This window comes from Bombina bombina, chromosome 12 (assembly GCF_027579735.1).
Source record: "Bombina bombina isolate aBomBom1 chromosome 12, aBomBom1.pri, whole genome shotgun sequence".
Lineage (NCBI taxonomy): Eukaryota > Metazoa > Chordata > Amphibia > Anura > Bombinatoridae > Bombina > Bombina bombina.
Genome location: NC_069510.1, coordinates 132,255,155 through 132,269,690, shown reverse-complemented (window position 1 = coordinate 132,269,690; position 14,536 = coordinate 132,255,155). Strand labels below are relative to the sequence as shown.

Genomic DNA, 14,536 nt, shown 5'->3' with positions numbered 1-14,536 from the left:
CTTCTTCAAATTCTGCCTGAGAAGGAAACAACACACTCCGGTGTCGTTTAAAATAACAAACTTTTGATTGAAGATATAAAAAACTAAGTTTAATCACCACAGTCCTCTCACACATCCTATCTATTAGTTGGGTGCAAGAGAATGACTGGGTGTGACGTAGAGGGGAGGAGCTATATAGCAGCTCTGCTTGGGTGATCCTCTTGCACTTCCTGTTGGGGAGGAGTTAATATCCCATAAGTAATGATGACCCGTGGACTGACTACACTTAACAGGAGAAATTAACCCCTTAACTCCTGTTATTTGCACGAGTGCCTGCAAAGCTGCCCTCCTATTGAGCCCTGTGTCCCAGATCCATCCCCCGAGTTAAAATACTTTGTTACACCTGAAGTGCTTTCCTTCAGTACCTAAAAGGCAAAGGCACTTACCTGTGGATCCAGTTGCAGGGCAGGAACAGCTTCTTAGGTGCGATAGACACTTCACTCTCTATCAAGGACCTGAAGAAAAAGAAATAACAGAGTAACCAACCCTGGCTTTCTATGAAGGGGTAGCAATAATGTTAGAAATAAAGCAAAGACATCCTCGCTGCCTTCTAACTGCTAAAAGTCACCACTACTCTTACTGAAGAGATTGACATGGACACAGCTTAGCCCCAATCCTTGTTTGCAGGGAAAAGTACCCATAAAAGGATTAAATATCTTCAGACACCATCTTCGCACATCCTACATTGACAAAGGCAAAGAGAATGACTGGGGATTGTGGGTAAGGGAAATTAAACTTAACAGCTTTGCTGGGGTGTTCTTTGCCTCCTCCTGCTGGCCAGGAGTTGAATATCTTACTAGTAATTGTAATGACGTAATGGACTCTCCATGCCATAGGAAAGAAAAATAAATAATAATATATTATATATAGCATATTATTGATTTTTGCAAAGAATTTAATTGTTCGTCAGAAATTTCCAGTAACAAACATTTTAAAGCATAAAATCATATTTTAAAAAAAAAAATAGCGAATTATATATGAGAATAGTGAAAATATCCCAACATACATAATTTGCAATACAAAAAGCTTGTTTTTTCTTTGTTTAAAAGAAATATTACTGTGAGCCTATATAAAATGTTAAGTTTTAATTTGTACTTCTCTGCCCCAAAGCACATTGCTAGGAAATAATCAGAGACTGACAAGAGAGGGGGGCACATTTGAGATTATTTCTATGGAAGACACTGTATAAAAAACAAATGGACTTGTCTGCATTAACATTTTTCCTAAAATTATACGAGTTGGATCCATACGTGTAGATCAAAATGGAATATTTTAGGTAAATCAGCTGTGATAATATTCCGTTTTAACATTGTAATTTTAAAACGGCATGCTTCACGCTGCCTGTGTCACGCTCTCAGTGCTCCCCAGAGAAACAAAGCTCACTAAATCGGTGCTCAGGAACACAAAAGCCCTAGCACAACTTCCAAAAAAACAGTGTTAATAGAAAGAAGGTTCCTGGCACACAGTTCATTGCTATTTCCCCAATATTGCTATTGTATGTACATGAATAACAACAACAATATGCACTTTAGCAGGTATGAAAACATATATGGTAGTGTCCCTTTAAGAACATATTTTTTGCGCATTGTACAGAATCCTATTAATGCATTTGTACATATATTTAATATTATAACACTGTACATAACACATTTGTTCCATGCCGACACAATCAATTCTAAAAAGTTGGGGGGGGGGGGTTTATCCCTTTAAATAGGGTTTGGTATAAATACACGAGTCATTGAGGAAATACGATCTACGAAACGCGTTTGACTCTGTATGGTATTTTATTGAACATAAGGAAGCGATAAAAGTTGTGTTTTAAGCTACAACCTGGTGCTCAGTGTGTTGTGTGTCTCTGAACTGTGTGCAAGGAACTTTCTATTAACAATGTACAAAAACAGTACCATAACGTGCTTAGTCCTGGTGAAAATTAACACAGGAAGTCTTTTCCTATTTGAAATTATAAACCGATCTTGGGTAACAACTTGCATTTGTGTCTTTATAAAAACATTCATAAATTTATGCACTCTAATAGCTATTTATTTGATCGTTATTTCCGAGTCTTATTCTGAACAGTTCAAACAATGAGATTTCCTGATAATTAAATCAGGGAGATAAGGGTAAGGGAACATACACCCAGATCCCTCCTATAGTAATATATACATAAGGTAGGGCAGTGCTTATATATTGAATAACTAAAAAAGAAGAAAGAAAGAAGCACTATTATGACACACTTTAAATACTATTGGGGGGTGATATGTTGTACCATAACTAAGAGAGAAGATAGGGTGACCAGATTGATAATTAAAACTTAACTTTTACTCATAATGTATAAAAAATGTGAATACACAGACATTTAAAAACAACTAAAAAACATATAAGGATGACTGCTCCCTAAGTGTATGAAGGTATACTAATAAACCCCAACCCGGTGGTCACAAAGAAAGCATATCAGCAGATATACGGATGGTTAGTCACATGTAGGTAGCGAAAATATTAAGCTATTAAATCCGCAGTCAAAGTGGCTGATACTTATTAACGTATATTAACTTTATTGACACTCTATTGACACTAGGCGTTCGCACTGCTCCCTGTCTGTGTTCATTAAAATGGATGTATTATCATAACCGTTGACCACTTTATGCGGTTCAGGTTCCTATTATATCACAATATAGTTTGAGCTTTGCTTTGATAGTTGTAGTCTTGGTAGCGTTAAACACACGATAATAAACTGTAAATAATTCCAGCTATTTTCGCTGTGAAATTGATTGCTTTACATTTATGCTACATACATGAGAATGATACTTATATTACAACATATCTTAAACTTAATTTAAAGAGCTGTAATTCTGGTAGCTTTAACAACGGTAATAATCTGTAATAGGTATCAGCCACTTTGGCTGCAGATTCTTTAGTATTATTTTTATGCTACCTACATGTGAACTAACTACTCATATATCTGTTGACATTGTATAACAATACAGCTTAAGCTTTGCTTTGAGAATTGTAATCTTGGTATCTTTAAAATTACGGTAATAAACGGTAAATAGTACCAGTCATTTTTGCTGTGGACTTAATAGTTTTATATTTATGCTACCTACGTGAGAGCTATCCTACTATCTCAACATAACTTAAGCTTAATTTAAGAGTTGGAGTTCTGGTAGTGTCAATAAAGGTAATATACGTTAATAGGTATCAGCCACTTTGACTGCAGATTTAATCCCGGGTTGGGATTTATTAGTATACCTTCATACACTTAGGGAGCAGTCATCCTTATATGTTTTTAAGTTGTATTTAAATGTCTGAGTATTCACATTTTTTATACATTATGAGTAAAAGTTAAGTTTTAATTATCAATCTGGTCACCCTATCTCCTCTCTTAATTATGGTACAACATATCCCCCCCCAATAGTATTTAAAGTGTGTCATAATAGTGCTTCTTTTTTTCTTCTTTTTTAGTTATTCTGAACATTTGCCAGTATCCAACCTGAGTGAATCCACAGATATACAGGAGAACTGTAAAATAAACACAAAGGCATACATACCTGACCAAAGACACTGGTATTGGAGTTTTGTGACTGTCCAAACAAGGATCCAGAAGAATTTGAAGCAAAACCTGAAAAGAATAATCTGTTAGATTTTACGCATCACTACTTAGGGCCAGTCAACATGGTTGCATTGAGGCACACACCTGAAGGCTGACCAAAGCTAAATCCAGAAGAAGAAGTGGTGGTTGTCGAAGAGCTGGCACTTCCAAATACAGAGGCACCTTGTCCAAAGCCGGAGCTCTGTCCAAAGACTGGGGCACTGCTCTGCCCAAAGAGACCACCTCCTGCAGTCGAAGTTCCACTGTTTGTGGGTTGTCCAAAGGAAAAAGAGCTGGCGCTGGTGGTACTTGCAGAACTTCCGAATAGACTCCCACTACTAGACACAACAGTAGAAGCAGGAGGTTGTCCAAAGGCTGGTTGGGAACCAAAAGAACTCTGGGTAAAGGAGAAGTTGCTTGCAGAGCTGGCTGGGGCTTTCCAAAACGTGGGCCCTTGGCCAAATGATGCCTGTCCAAAACCTCCACTTACTCCTGCCACACCAAATGCCGGGGCACCAAATCCACTGCCTGTATTTGCCACTGTATTAGCCGGGCTGCTGACAGCTTGACCAAATGGAGCTGAAACTGTACCAGATCCTGGTGTTTGACCAAAGGTAGGTGTGGTTGCTGCTGCTGGAGTAGAAGCCGCAGTTGGGACAAATGCAGATCCTGTGGTGGCCGTGTCTGCAGGCGCAGAAGCTACTTGAGAACTGGCTGCTGCTGCTGGAGAGGGAGCCGCTGTGGCAATCACTGCTGTTTGGGGGGATGAGGTACTGGCTGCAGGAGCGACTATAATGGATGAGGAAGTTATGATGGCATTCTGATTGGAAGCGGCTGAGGCAGGAACAGCTGAAGAAGCTACTGACTCTGCTACTGGTGAAGACTGTGTAGGAACTGCAGTGGCAACAGATGTTACCAAGGGTGATATGCTTGTAGTTGCCAAAGGAGCAGATGCCTGTACACTTGTGAGAGTTGCAGGGGAGTGATGCTGAGCAGAGCCTTCCCCATGTGATTTATCTGGTTTCACAAACTGCTTAACTTCAGTGCAGGAACTGGGAGCTGCAAGAACAGGAACTGGAGCCGAGGGAGCCAAAGATGGTGTAGAAGGCAAGAAGGCAACTACAGGTGCTGTAGTGGAGGGTGCTGCATGACCAGGGACTGAAGTCACAGTAAAGGTGGCAGATGCTGCAGTAACAGGAGCTGGAGTTCCAGATGCCGGAGTGGAAGATGCAGCATTCAGGAGGTTTCCAAAAGACAGAGCTGTAGTGTTCTGTTGAACAGATGGAGCTTCCACAGGAGGAGTCGTGCTTGACGAGACCACTGAAGGTTTGCTAAATAAAAGTGATGATGACCCAGTATTTGTGGTTTGGGCATTACCAAACAGCACAGTTGAGGAACTGTTTGTTGTGGAAGATGCTTCTGCAGGTTTTGAAGGTGGTACCACTCCAGTAAAGCTGAACATGGGGTTGGAACTTGATAACTTAGCAGGCTGAGCAGTAGCAGCAGCTCTGGGTGCCTCCTCAGCTTGTCCTACTCGTAGGCCAGAGAAGCTCCCTAGAGTCTCTCCTCCAGAGAAGCTCTGAAACAGCCCATCTTCTGATTTAGTTGCTGTAGTTTCAGGTTTACTGGTGGGGGTGGAGGAGGAAACCGCTGGAGTTTGTAAAGGCTGCAATGTGGGTGCTGGCCCACTGGCAGGTTTAAGAGATCCATAAGAAAAATTACTTTCAGACCCAGAACCAAACACAAGCTTGTTCACTGGTCCAAACACAAATGATGGTGACTGGCTGGTTTGATTCGTTGGAGCAGCAGTTCCTGAAATAATAATAATAAAACAAAATACCATGTGAGATTCCAATGTTAAAATCAGAATAAAATGGAAATTGTTAAAGGGATAGTGTAACAATAAAATGCTCTATTTCAACTTTTACTACAGAAGCCAGTAATAATATTTAGGAGCCAGACATACTTCTAGGGGCAAACAGTGGTATTTGTATATAAATGTATGGAGAATAACTCAAAAAGTTAGGAGCCAGTGGCTCCCTGGATCCAGGGTTCGTTAAGCCATGTTTCACTGTTGCTCTGCTAGCACACCCTTATTCTGCACCAGATGAGGAAACAACCAATGACATGAGCATACACAGGTATAAGTGCTCCAGATTGGCTTAACAGCCGTTTAATTTTATCTAGACTGGCACAAGAGCACTACTTTAACTACGTGTCAAACAGATGTGCAAAAATTAGTCATTCATATTAGTTTGCCAAATGAATAACGTTTAAATATGTTGTCCAGGATTTGTTCATTACCGGAACAAACCAAATGGATGAAAACAATCTATTGCATAGAAAGAATAACAGAGAACAAACATTTTATTAATTCATTGGACCAATGAACAAAACAGCTAAAATATTGAATCTTCATTATTTGTTTGTCAAATGAATAGCAACATAACGTTTTTACTTGGGTTAGACACACAGTAAAAGAATTACATTTGTTTTAAAATAAAAATGCTATAGAGCAGGGCTCAAGAAACCAAAGCGCCAGGGATCTTGTGCCACTGGCTCCTAGAATTTCTTCCCGGCTCCTAACTTTGTGGGTTAGTCTCCATATATCTATATACAAAAATATTAGCCTGGCTCCTAAATATTCTTTCTGGCAACTAAATTTTGAACAGATTTGTTGACCCCTGCTACAGATAAATATAGTATTTTTTTTTATTTAAATGTCCCCTTAGACCATGAAGTTCAGTGTGTATTAAATGTAAACTTTTCCAAGGTTGGTGATTTATTTGTTTAGCGACCATTAAAAGGGACACTAAATGCATTTTTTTCTTTAATGATCCAGATAGAGCATGCAATTTAAGCAACTTTCTAATTTACTCCTATTAAAAAAAAAAATCTTTGTTCTCTTGCTATCTTAATTTGAAAAAGCAAGAATGTAAAGCTTAGGAGTTGGACCATTTTTGACTTTGCACGTGTGTAGCGCTAAATGTAGCCACCAATCAGCAAGCGCTACCCAGGTGCTGAACCAAAAATAAGCCAGCTCCTAAGCGTTACATTCCTGCTTTTTCAAATAAAGATAGCAAAAGAACGAATAAAAAATTATAATAGGAGTAAATTAGAAAGTTGTTTAAAATTGCTGCTCTTGCTGAATCATTATAGAAAAAAAAAAAAAAGTTTTGTGTCCCTTTGATCAACCCATCTAAGTAGTTCTAGAATAATCGTTAAAGCCCAGACAGATAATCATGTGATACATTACCTGGACCTGCTTTGCTGCTTCCTATGGTAGCAGAGGAAGAAACCCCTGAAGAAACACTACTAAAATTGAATCCAGAACTGTGGGGAAAAGGAAAGAAAGAAAGAAAACATGATTTATGTAAGAACTTACCTGATAAATTCATTTCTTTCATATTGGCAAGAGTCCATGAGCTAGTGACGTATGGGATATACAATCCTACCAGGAGGGGCAGAATTTCCCAAACCTGAAAATGCCTATAAATACACCCCTCACCACACCCACAATTCAGTTTAACGAATAGCCAAGAAGTGGGGTGATAAAGAAAGGAGTAAAAAGCATCAACAAAGGAATTTGGAAATAATTGTGCTTTATAGAAAAAAATCATAACCACCATAAAAAAGGGTGGGCCTCATGGACTCTTCCCAATATGAAAGAAATGAATTTATCAGGTAAGTTCTTACATAAATTATGTTTTCTTTCATGTAATTGGCAAGAGTCCATGAGCTAGTGACATATGGGATAGCAATACCCAAGATGTGGAACTCCACGCAAGAGTCACTAGAGAGGGAGGGACAAAATAAAACAGCAATTTCTCTGAAAAAAATAAATCCACAACCCAAATATAAGTTTATTCTCAAAAAATAAAAATAAAAGCTTAAATCATAAGCAGAATAATTAAACTGAAGCAGCTGCCTGAAGAACTTTCCTACCAAAAACTGCTTCCGAAGAAGCAAACACATCAAAATGGTAAAATTTAGTAAATGTATGCAAAGGAGACCAAGATGCTGCTTTGCAAATCTGATCAACCGTAGCTTCATTCTTAAAAGCCCAAGAAGTGGAAACTGATCTAGCAGAATGAGCTGAGGTGGGGCTTTACCCAACTCCAAATAAGCTTGATGAATCAAAAGCTTTAACCACGATGCCAAAGAAACGGCAGAAGCCTTCTGACCTTTCCTGGAACCAGAAAGGATAACAAGTAGACTAGAAGTCTTCCTGAAATCTTTAGTGGCTTCAACATAATATTTCAGAGCTCTCACGACAGCCAAAGAATGTAAAGATCTCTCCAAAGAATTCTTAGGATTAGAACACAAAGAAGGGACAACAATTTCCCTATTAATGTTGTTAGAATTCACTACCTTAGGTAAGAATTTAAATGAAGTCTGCAAAACTGCCATATCCTGATGAAAAATCAGAAAAGGAGATTCACAAGAGAGAGCGGATAATTCAGAAACTCTTCTAGCAGAACAGATGGTCAAAAGGAACAACACTTTCCAGGAAAGTAGTTTAATGTCCAAATAATGCATAGGCTCAAATGGAGGAGCCTGCAAAGCCTTCAAAACCAAATTAAGACTCCAAGGAGGAGATATTGATTTAATGACAGGCTTGATATGAATCAAAGCCTGTACAAAACAATGAATATCAGGAAGCTTAGCAATTTTCCTGTGGAATAAAACAGAAAGAGCAGAGATTTGTCCTTTCAAGGAACTTGCAGACAAACCTTTATCCAAACCATCTTGAAGAAACTGTAAAATTCTAGGAATTCTAAAAGAATGCCAGGAGAATTTATGAGAAGAAAACCATGAAAACAGAATTTATGTTTACCTGATAAATTTCTTTCTCCAACGGTGTGTCCGGTCCACGGCGTCATCCTTACTTGTGGGATATTCTCTTCCCCAACAGGAAATGGCAAAGAGCCCAGCAAAGCTGGTCACATGATCCCTCCTAGGCTCCGCCTACCCCAGTCATTCGACCGACGTTAAGGAGGAATATTTGCATAGGAGAAACCATATGGTACCGTGGTGACTGTAGTTAAAGAAAATAAAATATCAGACCTGATTAAAAAAACCAGGGCGGGCCGTGGACCGGACACACCGTTGGAGAAAGAAATTTATCAGGTAAACATAAATTCTGTTTTCTCCAACATAGGTGTGTCCGGTCCACGGCGTCATCCTTACTTGTGGGAACCAATACCAAAGCTTTAGGACACGGATGAAGGGAGGGAGCAAATCAGGTCACCTAAATGGAAGGCACCACGGCTTGCAAAACCTTTCTCCCAAAAATAGCCTCAGAAGAAGCAAAAGTATCAAACTTGTAAAATTTGGTAAAAGTGTGCAGTGAAGACCAAGTCGCTGCCCTACATATCTGATCAACAGAAGCCTCGTTCTTGAAGGCCCATGTGGAAGCCACAGCCCTAGTGGAATGAGCTGTGATTCTTTCGGGAGGCTGCCGTCCGGCAGTCTCGTAAGCCAATCTGATGATGCTTTTAATCCAAAAAGAGAGAGAGGTAGAAGTTGCTTTTTGACCTCTCCTCTTACCTGAATAAACAACAAACAAGGAAGATGTTTGTCTAAAATCCTTTGTAGCATCTAAATAGAATTTTAGAGCGCGAACAACATCCAAATTGTGCAACAAACGTTCCTTCTTTGAAACTGGCTTTGGACACAGAGAAGGTACGATAATCTCCTGGTTAATGTTTTTGTTAGAAACAACTTTTGGAAGAAAACCAGGTTTAGTACGTAAAACCACCTTATCTGCATGGAACACCAGATAAGGAGGAGAACACTGCAGAGCAGATAATTCTGAGACTCTTCTAGCAGAAGAAATCGCAACTAAAAACAAAACTTTCCAAGATAATAACTTAATATCAACGGAATGTAAGGGTTCAAACGGAACCCCCTGAAGAACTGAAAGAACTAAATTGAGACTCCAAGGAGGAGTCAAAGGTTTGTAAACAGGCTTGATTCTAACCAGAGCCTGAACAAAGGCTTGAACATCTGGCACAGCTGCCAGCTTTTTGTGAAGTAATACCGACAAGGCAGAAATCTGTCCCTTCAGGGAACTAGCAGATAATCCTTTGTCCAATCCTTCTTGAAGGAAGGATAGAATCCTAGGAATCTTAACCTTGTCCCAAGGGAATCCTTTAGATTCACACCAACAGATATATTTTTTCCAAATTTTGTGGTAAATCTTTCTAGTCACAGGCTTTCTGGCCTGAACAAGAGTACCGATAACAGAATCTGAGAATCCTCGCTTCGATAAAATCAAGCGTTCAATCTCCCAGCAGTCAGCTGGAGTGAAACCAGATTCGGATGTTCGAACGGACCCTGAACCAGAAGGTCTCGTCTCAAAGGTAGCTTCCAAGGTGGAGCCGATGACATATTCACCAGATCTGCATACCAAGTCCTGCGTGGCCACGCAGGAGCTATCAAGATCACCGACGCCCTCTCCTGCTTGATCCTGGCTATCAGCCTGGGGATGAGAGGAAATGGCGGGAACACATAAGCTAGTTTGAAGGTCCAAGGTGCTACTAGTGCATCCACTAGAGCCGCCTTGGGATCCCTGGATCTGGCCCCGTAGCAAGGAACTTTGAAGTTCTGACGAGAGGCCATCAGATCCATGTCTGGAATGCCCCACAGGTGAGTGACTTGGGCAAAGATTTCCGGATGGAGTTCCCACTCCCCCGGATGCAATGTCTGCCGACTCAGAAAATCCGCTTCCCAATTTTCCACTCCTGGGATGTGGATAGCAGACAGGTGGCAGGAGTGAGACTCCGCCCAAAGAATAATTTTGGTTACTTCTTCCATCGCTAGGGAACTTCTTGTTCCCCCCTGATGGTTGATGTACGCAACAGTCGTCATGTTGTCTGATTGAAACCGTATGAACCTGGTCCTCGCAAGCTGGGGCCAGGCCTGGAGAGCATTGAATATCGCTCTCAGTTCCAGAATATTTATCGGTAGAAGAGATTCTACCCGAGACCAAAGACCCTGAGCTTTCAGGGATCCCCAGACCGCGCCCCAGCCTATCAGACTGGCGTCGGTCGTGACAATGACCCACTCTGGTCTGTGGAACATCATCCCTTGAGACAGATTGTCCAGGGACAGCCACCAACGGAGTGAGTCTCTGGTCCTCTGATTTACTTGTATCTTCGGAGACAAGTCTGTATAGTCCCCATTCCACTGACTGAGCATGCACAGTTGTAATGGTCTTAGATGAATGCGCGCAAAAGGAACTATGTCCATCGCCGCCACCATCAAACCGATCACTTCCATGCACTGAGCTATGGAAGGAAGAGGAACGGAATGAAGTATCCGACAAGAGTCCAGAAGCTTTGTTTTTCTGGCCTCTGTTAGAAAGATCCTCATTTCTAAGGAGTCTATAATTGTTCCCAAGAAGGGAACCCTTGTTGACGGGGATAGAGAACTCTTTTCCACGTTCACTTTCCAGCCGTGAGATCTGAGAAAGGCCAGGACAATGTCCGTGTGAGCCTTTGCTTGAGGAAGGGACGACGCTTGAATCAGAATGTCGTCCAGGTAAGGTACTACTGCAATGCCCCTTGGTCTTAGCACCGCTAGAAGGGACCCTAGTACCTTTGTGAAAATCCTTGGAGCAGTGGCTAATCCGAAAGGAAGCGCCACGAACTGGTAATGTTTGTCCAGGAATGCAAACCTTAGGAACCGATGATGTTCCTTGTGGATAGGAATATGTAGATACGCATCCTTTAAATCCACCGTGGTCATGAATTGACCTTCCTGGATGGAAGGAAGGATAGTTCGAATGGTTTCCATCTTGAACGATGGGACCTTGAGAAATTTGTTTAAGATCTTGAGATCTAGGATTGGTCTGAACGTTCCCTCTTTTTTGGGAACTATGAACAGATTGGAGTAGAACCCCATCCCTTGTTCTCTTAATGGAACAGGATGAATCACTCCCATTTTTAACAGGTCTTCTACACAATGTAAGAACGCCTGTCTTTTTATGTGGTCTGAAGACAACTGCGACCTGTGGAACCTCCCCCTTGGGGGAAGTCCCTTGAATTCCAGAAGATAACCCTGGGAGACTATTTCTAGCGCCCAAGGATCCAGAACATCTCTTGCCCAAGCCTGAGCGAAGAGAGAGAGTCTGCCCCCCACCAGATCCGGTCCCGGATCGGGGGCCAATATTTCATGCTGTCTTGGTAGCAGTGGCAGGTTTCTTGGCCTGCTTTCCCTTGTTCCAGCCTTGCATTGGTCTCCAAGCTGGCTTGGCCTGAGAAGTATTACCCTCTTGCTTAGAGGACGTAGCACCTTGGGCTGGTCCGTTTTTACGAAAGGGACGAAAATTAGGTCTATTTTTTGCCTTGAACGGCCGATCCTGAGGAAGGGCGTGGCCCTTACCCCCAGTGATATCAGAGATAATCTCTTTCAAGTCAGGACCAAACAACGTTTTCCCCTTGAAAGGAATGTTTAGTAGCTTGTTCTTGGAAGACGCATCAGCCGACCAAGATTTCAACCAAAGCGCTCTGCGCGCCACAATAGCAAACCCAGAGTTCTTAGCCGCTAACTTAGCCAATTGCAAAGAGGCGTCTAGAATTTGAGAGCATTGATTCTGTCCATAATCTCCTCATAAGGAGGAGAGTCACTATCGAGCACCTTAAGCAGTTCATCAAACCAGAAATATGCGGCAGTAGTGACAGGGACAATGCATGAAATGGGTTGTAGAAGGTAACCCTGCTGAACAAACATCTTTTTAAGCAAACCTTCTAATTTTTTATCCATAGGATCTTTGAAAGCACAACTATCCTCTATTGGAATAGTGGTGCGTTTGTTTAAAGTAGAAACCGCTCCCTCGACCTTGGGGACTGACTGCCATAAGTCCTTTCTGGGGTCGACCATAGGAAACAATTTTTTAAATATGGGGGGAGGGACGAAAGGAATACCGGGCCTTTCCCATTCTTTATTAACAATGTCCGCCACCCGCTTGGGTATAGGAAAAGCTTCTGGGAGCCCCGGCACCTCTAGGAACTTGTCCATTTTACATAGTTTCTCTGGGATGACTAAATTTTCACAATCATCCAGAGTGGATAATACCTCCTTAAGCAAAATGCGGAGATGTTCCAATTTAAATTTAAATGTAATCACATCAGATTCAGCCTGCTGAGAAATGTTCCCTAAATCAGTAATTTCTCCCTCAGACAAAACCTCCCTGGCCCCCTCAGATTGGGTTAGGGGCCCTTCAGGGATATTAATATCAGCGTCGTCATGCTCTTCAGTAACTAAAACAGAGCAGCCACGCTTACGCTGACAAGGGTTCATTTTGGCTAAAATGTTTTTGACAGAATTATCCATTACAGCCGTTAATTGTTGCATAGTAAGGAGTATTGGCGCGCTAGATGTACTAGGGGCCTCCTGAGTGGGCAAGACTCGTGTAGACGAAGGAGGGAATGATGCAGTACCATGCTTACTCCCCTCACTTGAGGAATCATCTTGGGCATCATTGTCATTATCACATAAATCACATTTATTTAAATGAATAGGAATTCTGGCTTCCCCACATTCAGAACACAGTCTATCTGGTAGTTCAGACATGTTAAACAGGCATAAACTTGATCAGAAAGTACAAAAAACGTTTTAAAATAAAACCGTTACTGTCACTTTAAATTTTAAACTGAACACACTTTATTACTGCAATTGCGAAAAAACATGAAGGAATTGTTCAAAATTCACCAAATTTTCACCACAGCGTCTTAAAGCCTTGAAAATATTGCATACCAATTTTGGAAGCTTTAACCCTTAAAATAACGGAACCGGAGCCGTTTTAAGCTTTAAACCCCTTTACAGTCCCTGGTATCTGCTTTGCTGAGACCCAACCAAACCCAAAGGGGAATACGATACCAAATGACGCCTTCAGAAGTCTTTTCTAAGTATCAGAGCTCCTCTCACATGCGACTGCATGCCATGCCTCTCAAAAACAAGTGCGCAACACCGGCGCGAAAATGAGACTCTGCCTATGCTTGGGGAAAGCCCCTAAAGAATAAGGTGTCTAAAACAGTGCCTGCCGATATTATTATATCAAAATACCCAGATAAAATGATTCCTCAAGGCTAAATATGTGTTAATAATCAATCGATTTAGCCCAGAAAAAGTCTACAGTTTAAATAAGCCCTTGTGAAGCCCTTATTTACAATCGTAATAAACATGGCTTACCGGATCCCATAGGGAAAATGACAGCTTCCAGCATTACATCGTCTTGTTAGAATGTGTCATACCTCAAGCAGCAAGAGACTGCAACCTGTTCCCCCAACTGAAGTTAATTGCTCTCAACAGTCCTGTGTGGAACAGCCATGGATTTTAGTTACGGTTGCTAAAATCATTTTCCTCATACAAACAGAATTCTTCATCTCTTTTCTGTTTCTGAGTAAATAGTACGTACCAGCACTATTTGAAAATAACAAACTCTTGATTGAATAATGAAAAACTACAGTTAAACACTAAAAAACTCTAAGCCATCTCCGTGGAGATGTTGCCTGTACAACGGCAAAGAGAATGACTGGGGTAGGCGGAGCCTAGGAGGGATCATGTGACCAGCTTTGCTGGGCTCTTTGCCATTTCCTGTTGGGGAAGAGAATATCCCACAAGTAAGGATGACGCCGTGGACCGGACACACCTATGTTGGAGAAATATAAGTCTTCAAAACTCAACAATAAATCTTTCTAGAAACAGATTTACGAGCCTGCAACATAGTATTAATCACTGAGTCAGAGAAACTTCTATGACTAAGCACTAAGAGTTCAATTTCCATACCTTCAAATTTAATGATTTGAGATCATGATGGAAAAACAGACCTTGAGATAGAAGGTCTGGCCTTAATGGAAGTGGCCAAGGTTGGCAACTGGACATCTGAACAAGATCCGCATACCA

The 14,536-nt window shown here is 41.2% G+C and overlaps 1 protein-coding gene across 6 annotated transcripts in view; it reads right to left on the bottom strand.

Annotated features, from left to right (window-relative positions):
- The window catches only part of NUP214 (nucleoporin 214), a 207,496-nt gene that overhangs the window by 70,126 nt on the left and 122,834 nt on the right, over window positions 1–14,536 (bottom strand). For all 6 annotated transcript variants that reach the window (XM_053695786.1, XM_053695791.1, XM_053695788.1 and 3 more), the window contains exons 28-30: window positions 6,882–6,958; window positions 3,731–5,437; window positions 3,585–3,655 (exon numbers count right to left, since the gene is read on the bottom strand). In XM_053695786.1, the coding sequence (XP_053551761.1) occupies window positions 3,585–3,655; window positions 3,731–5,437; window positions 6,882–6,958 (1,855 nt within the window). The remainder of the gene's footprint in view (window positions 1–3,584; window positions 3,656–3,730; window positions 5,438–6,881; window positions 6,959–14,536) is intronic.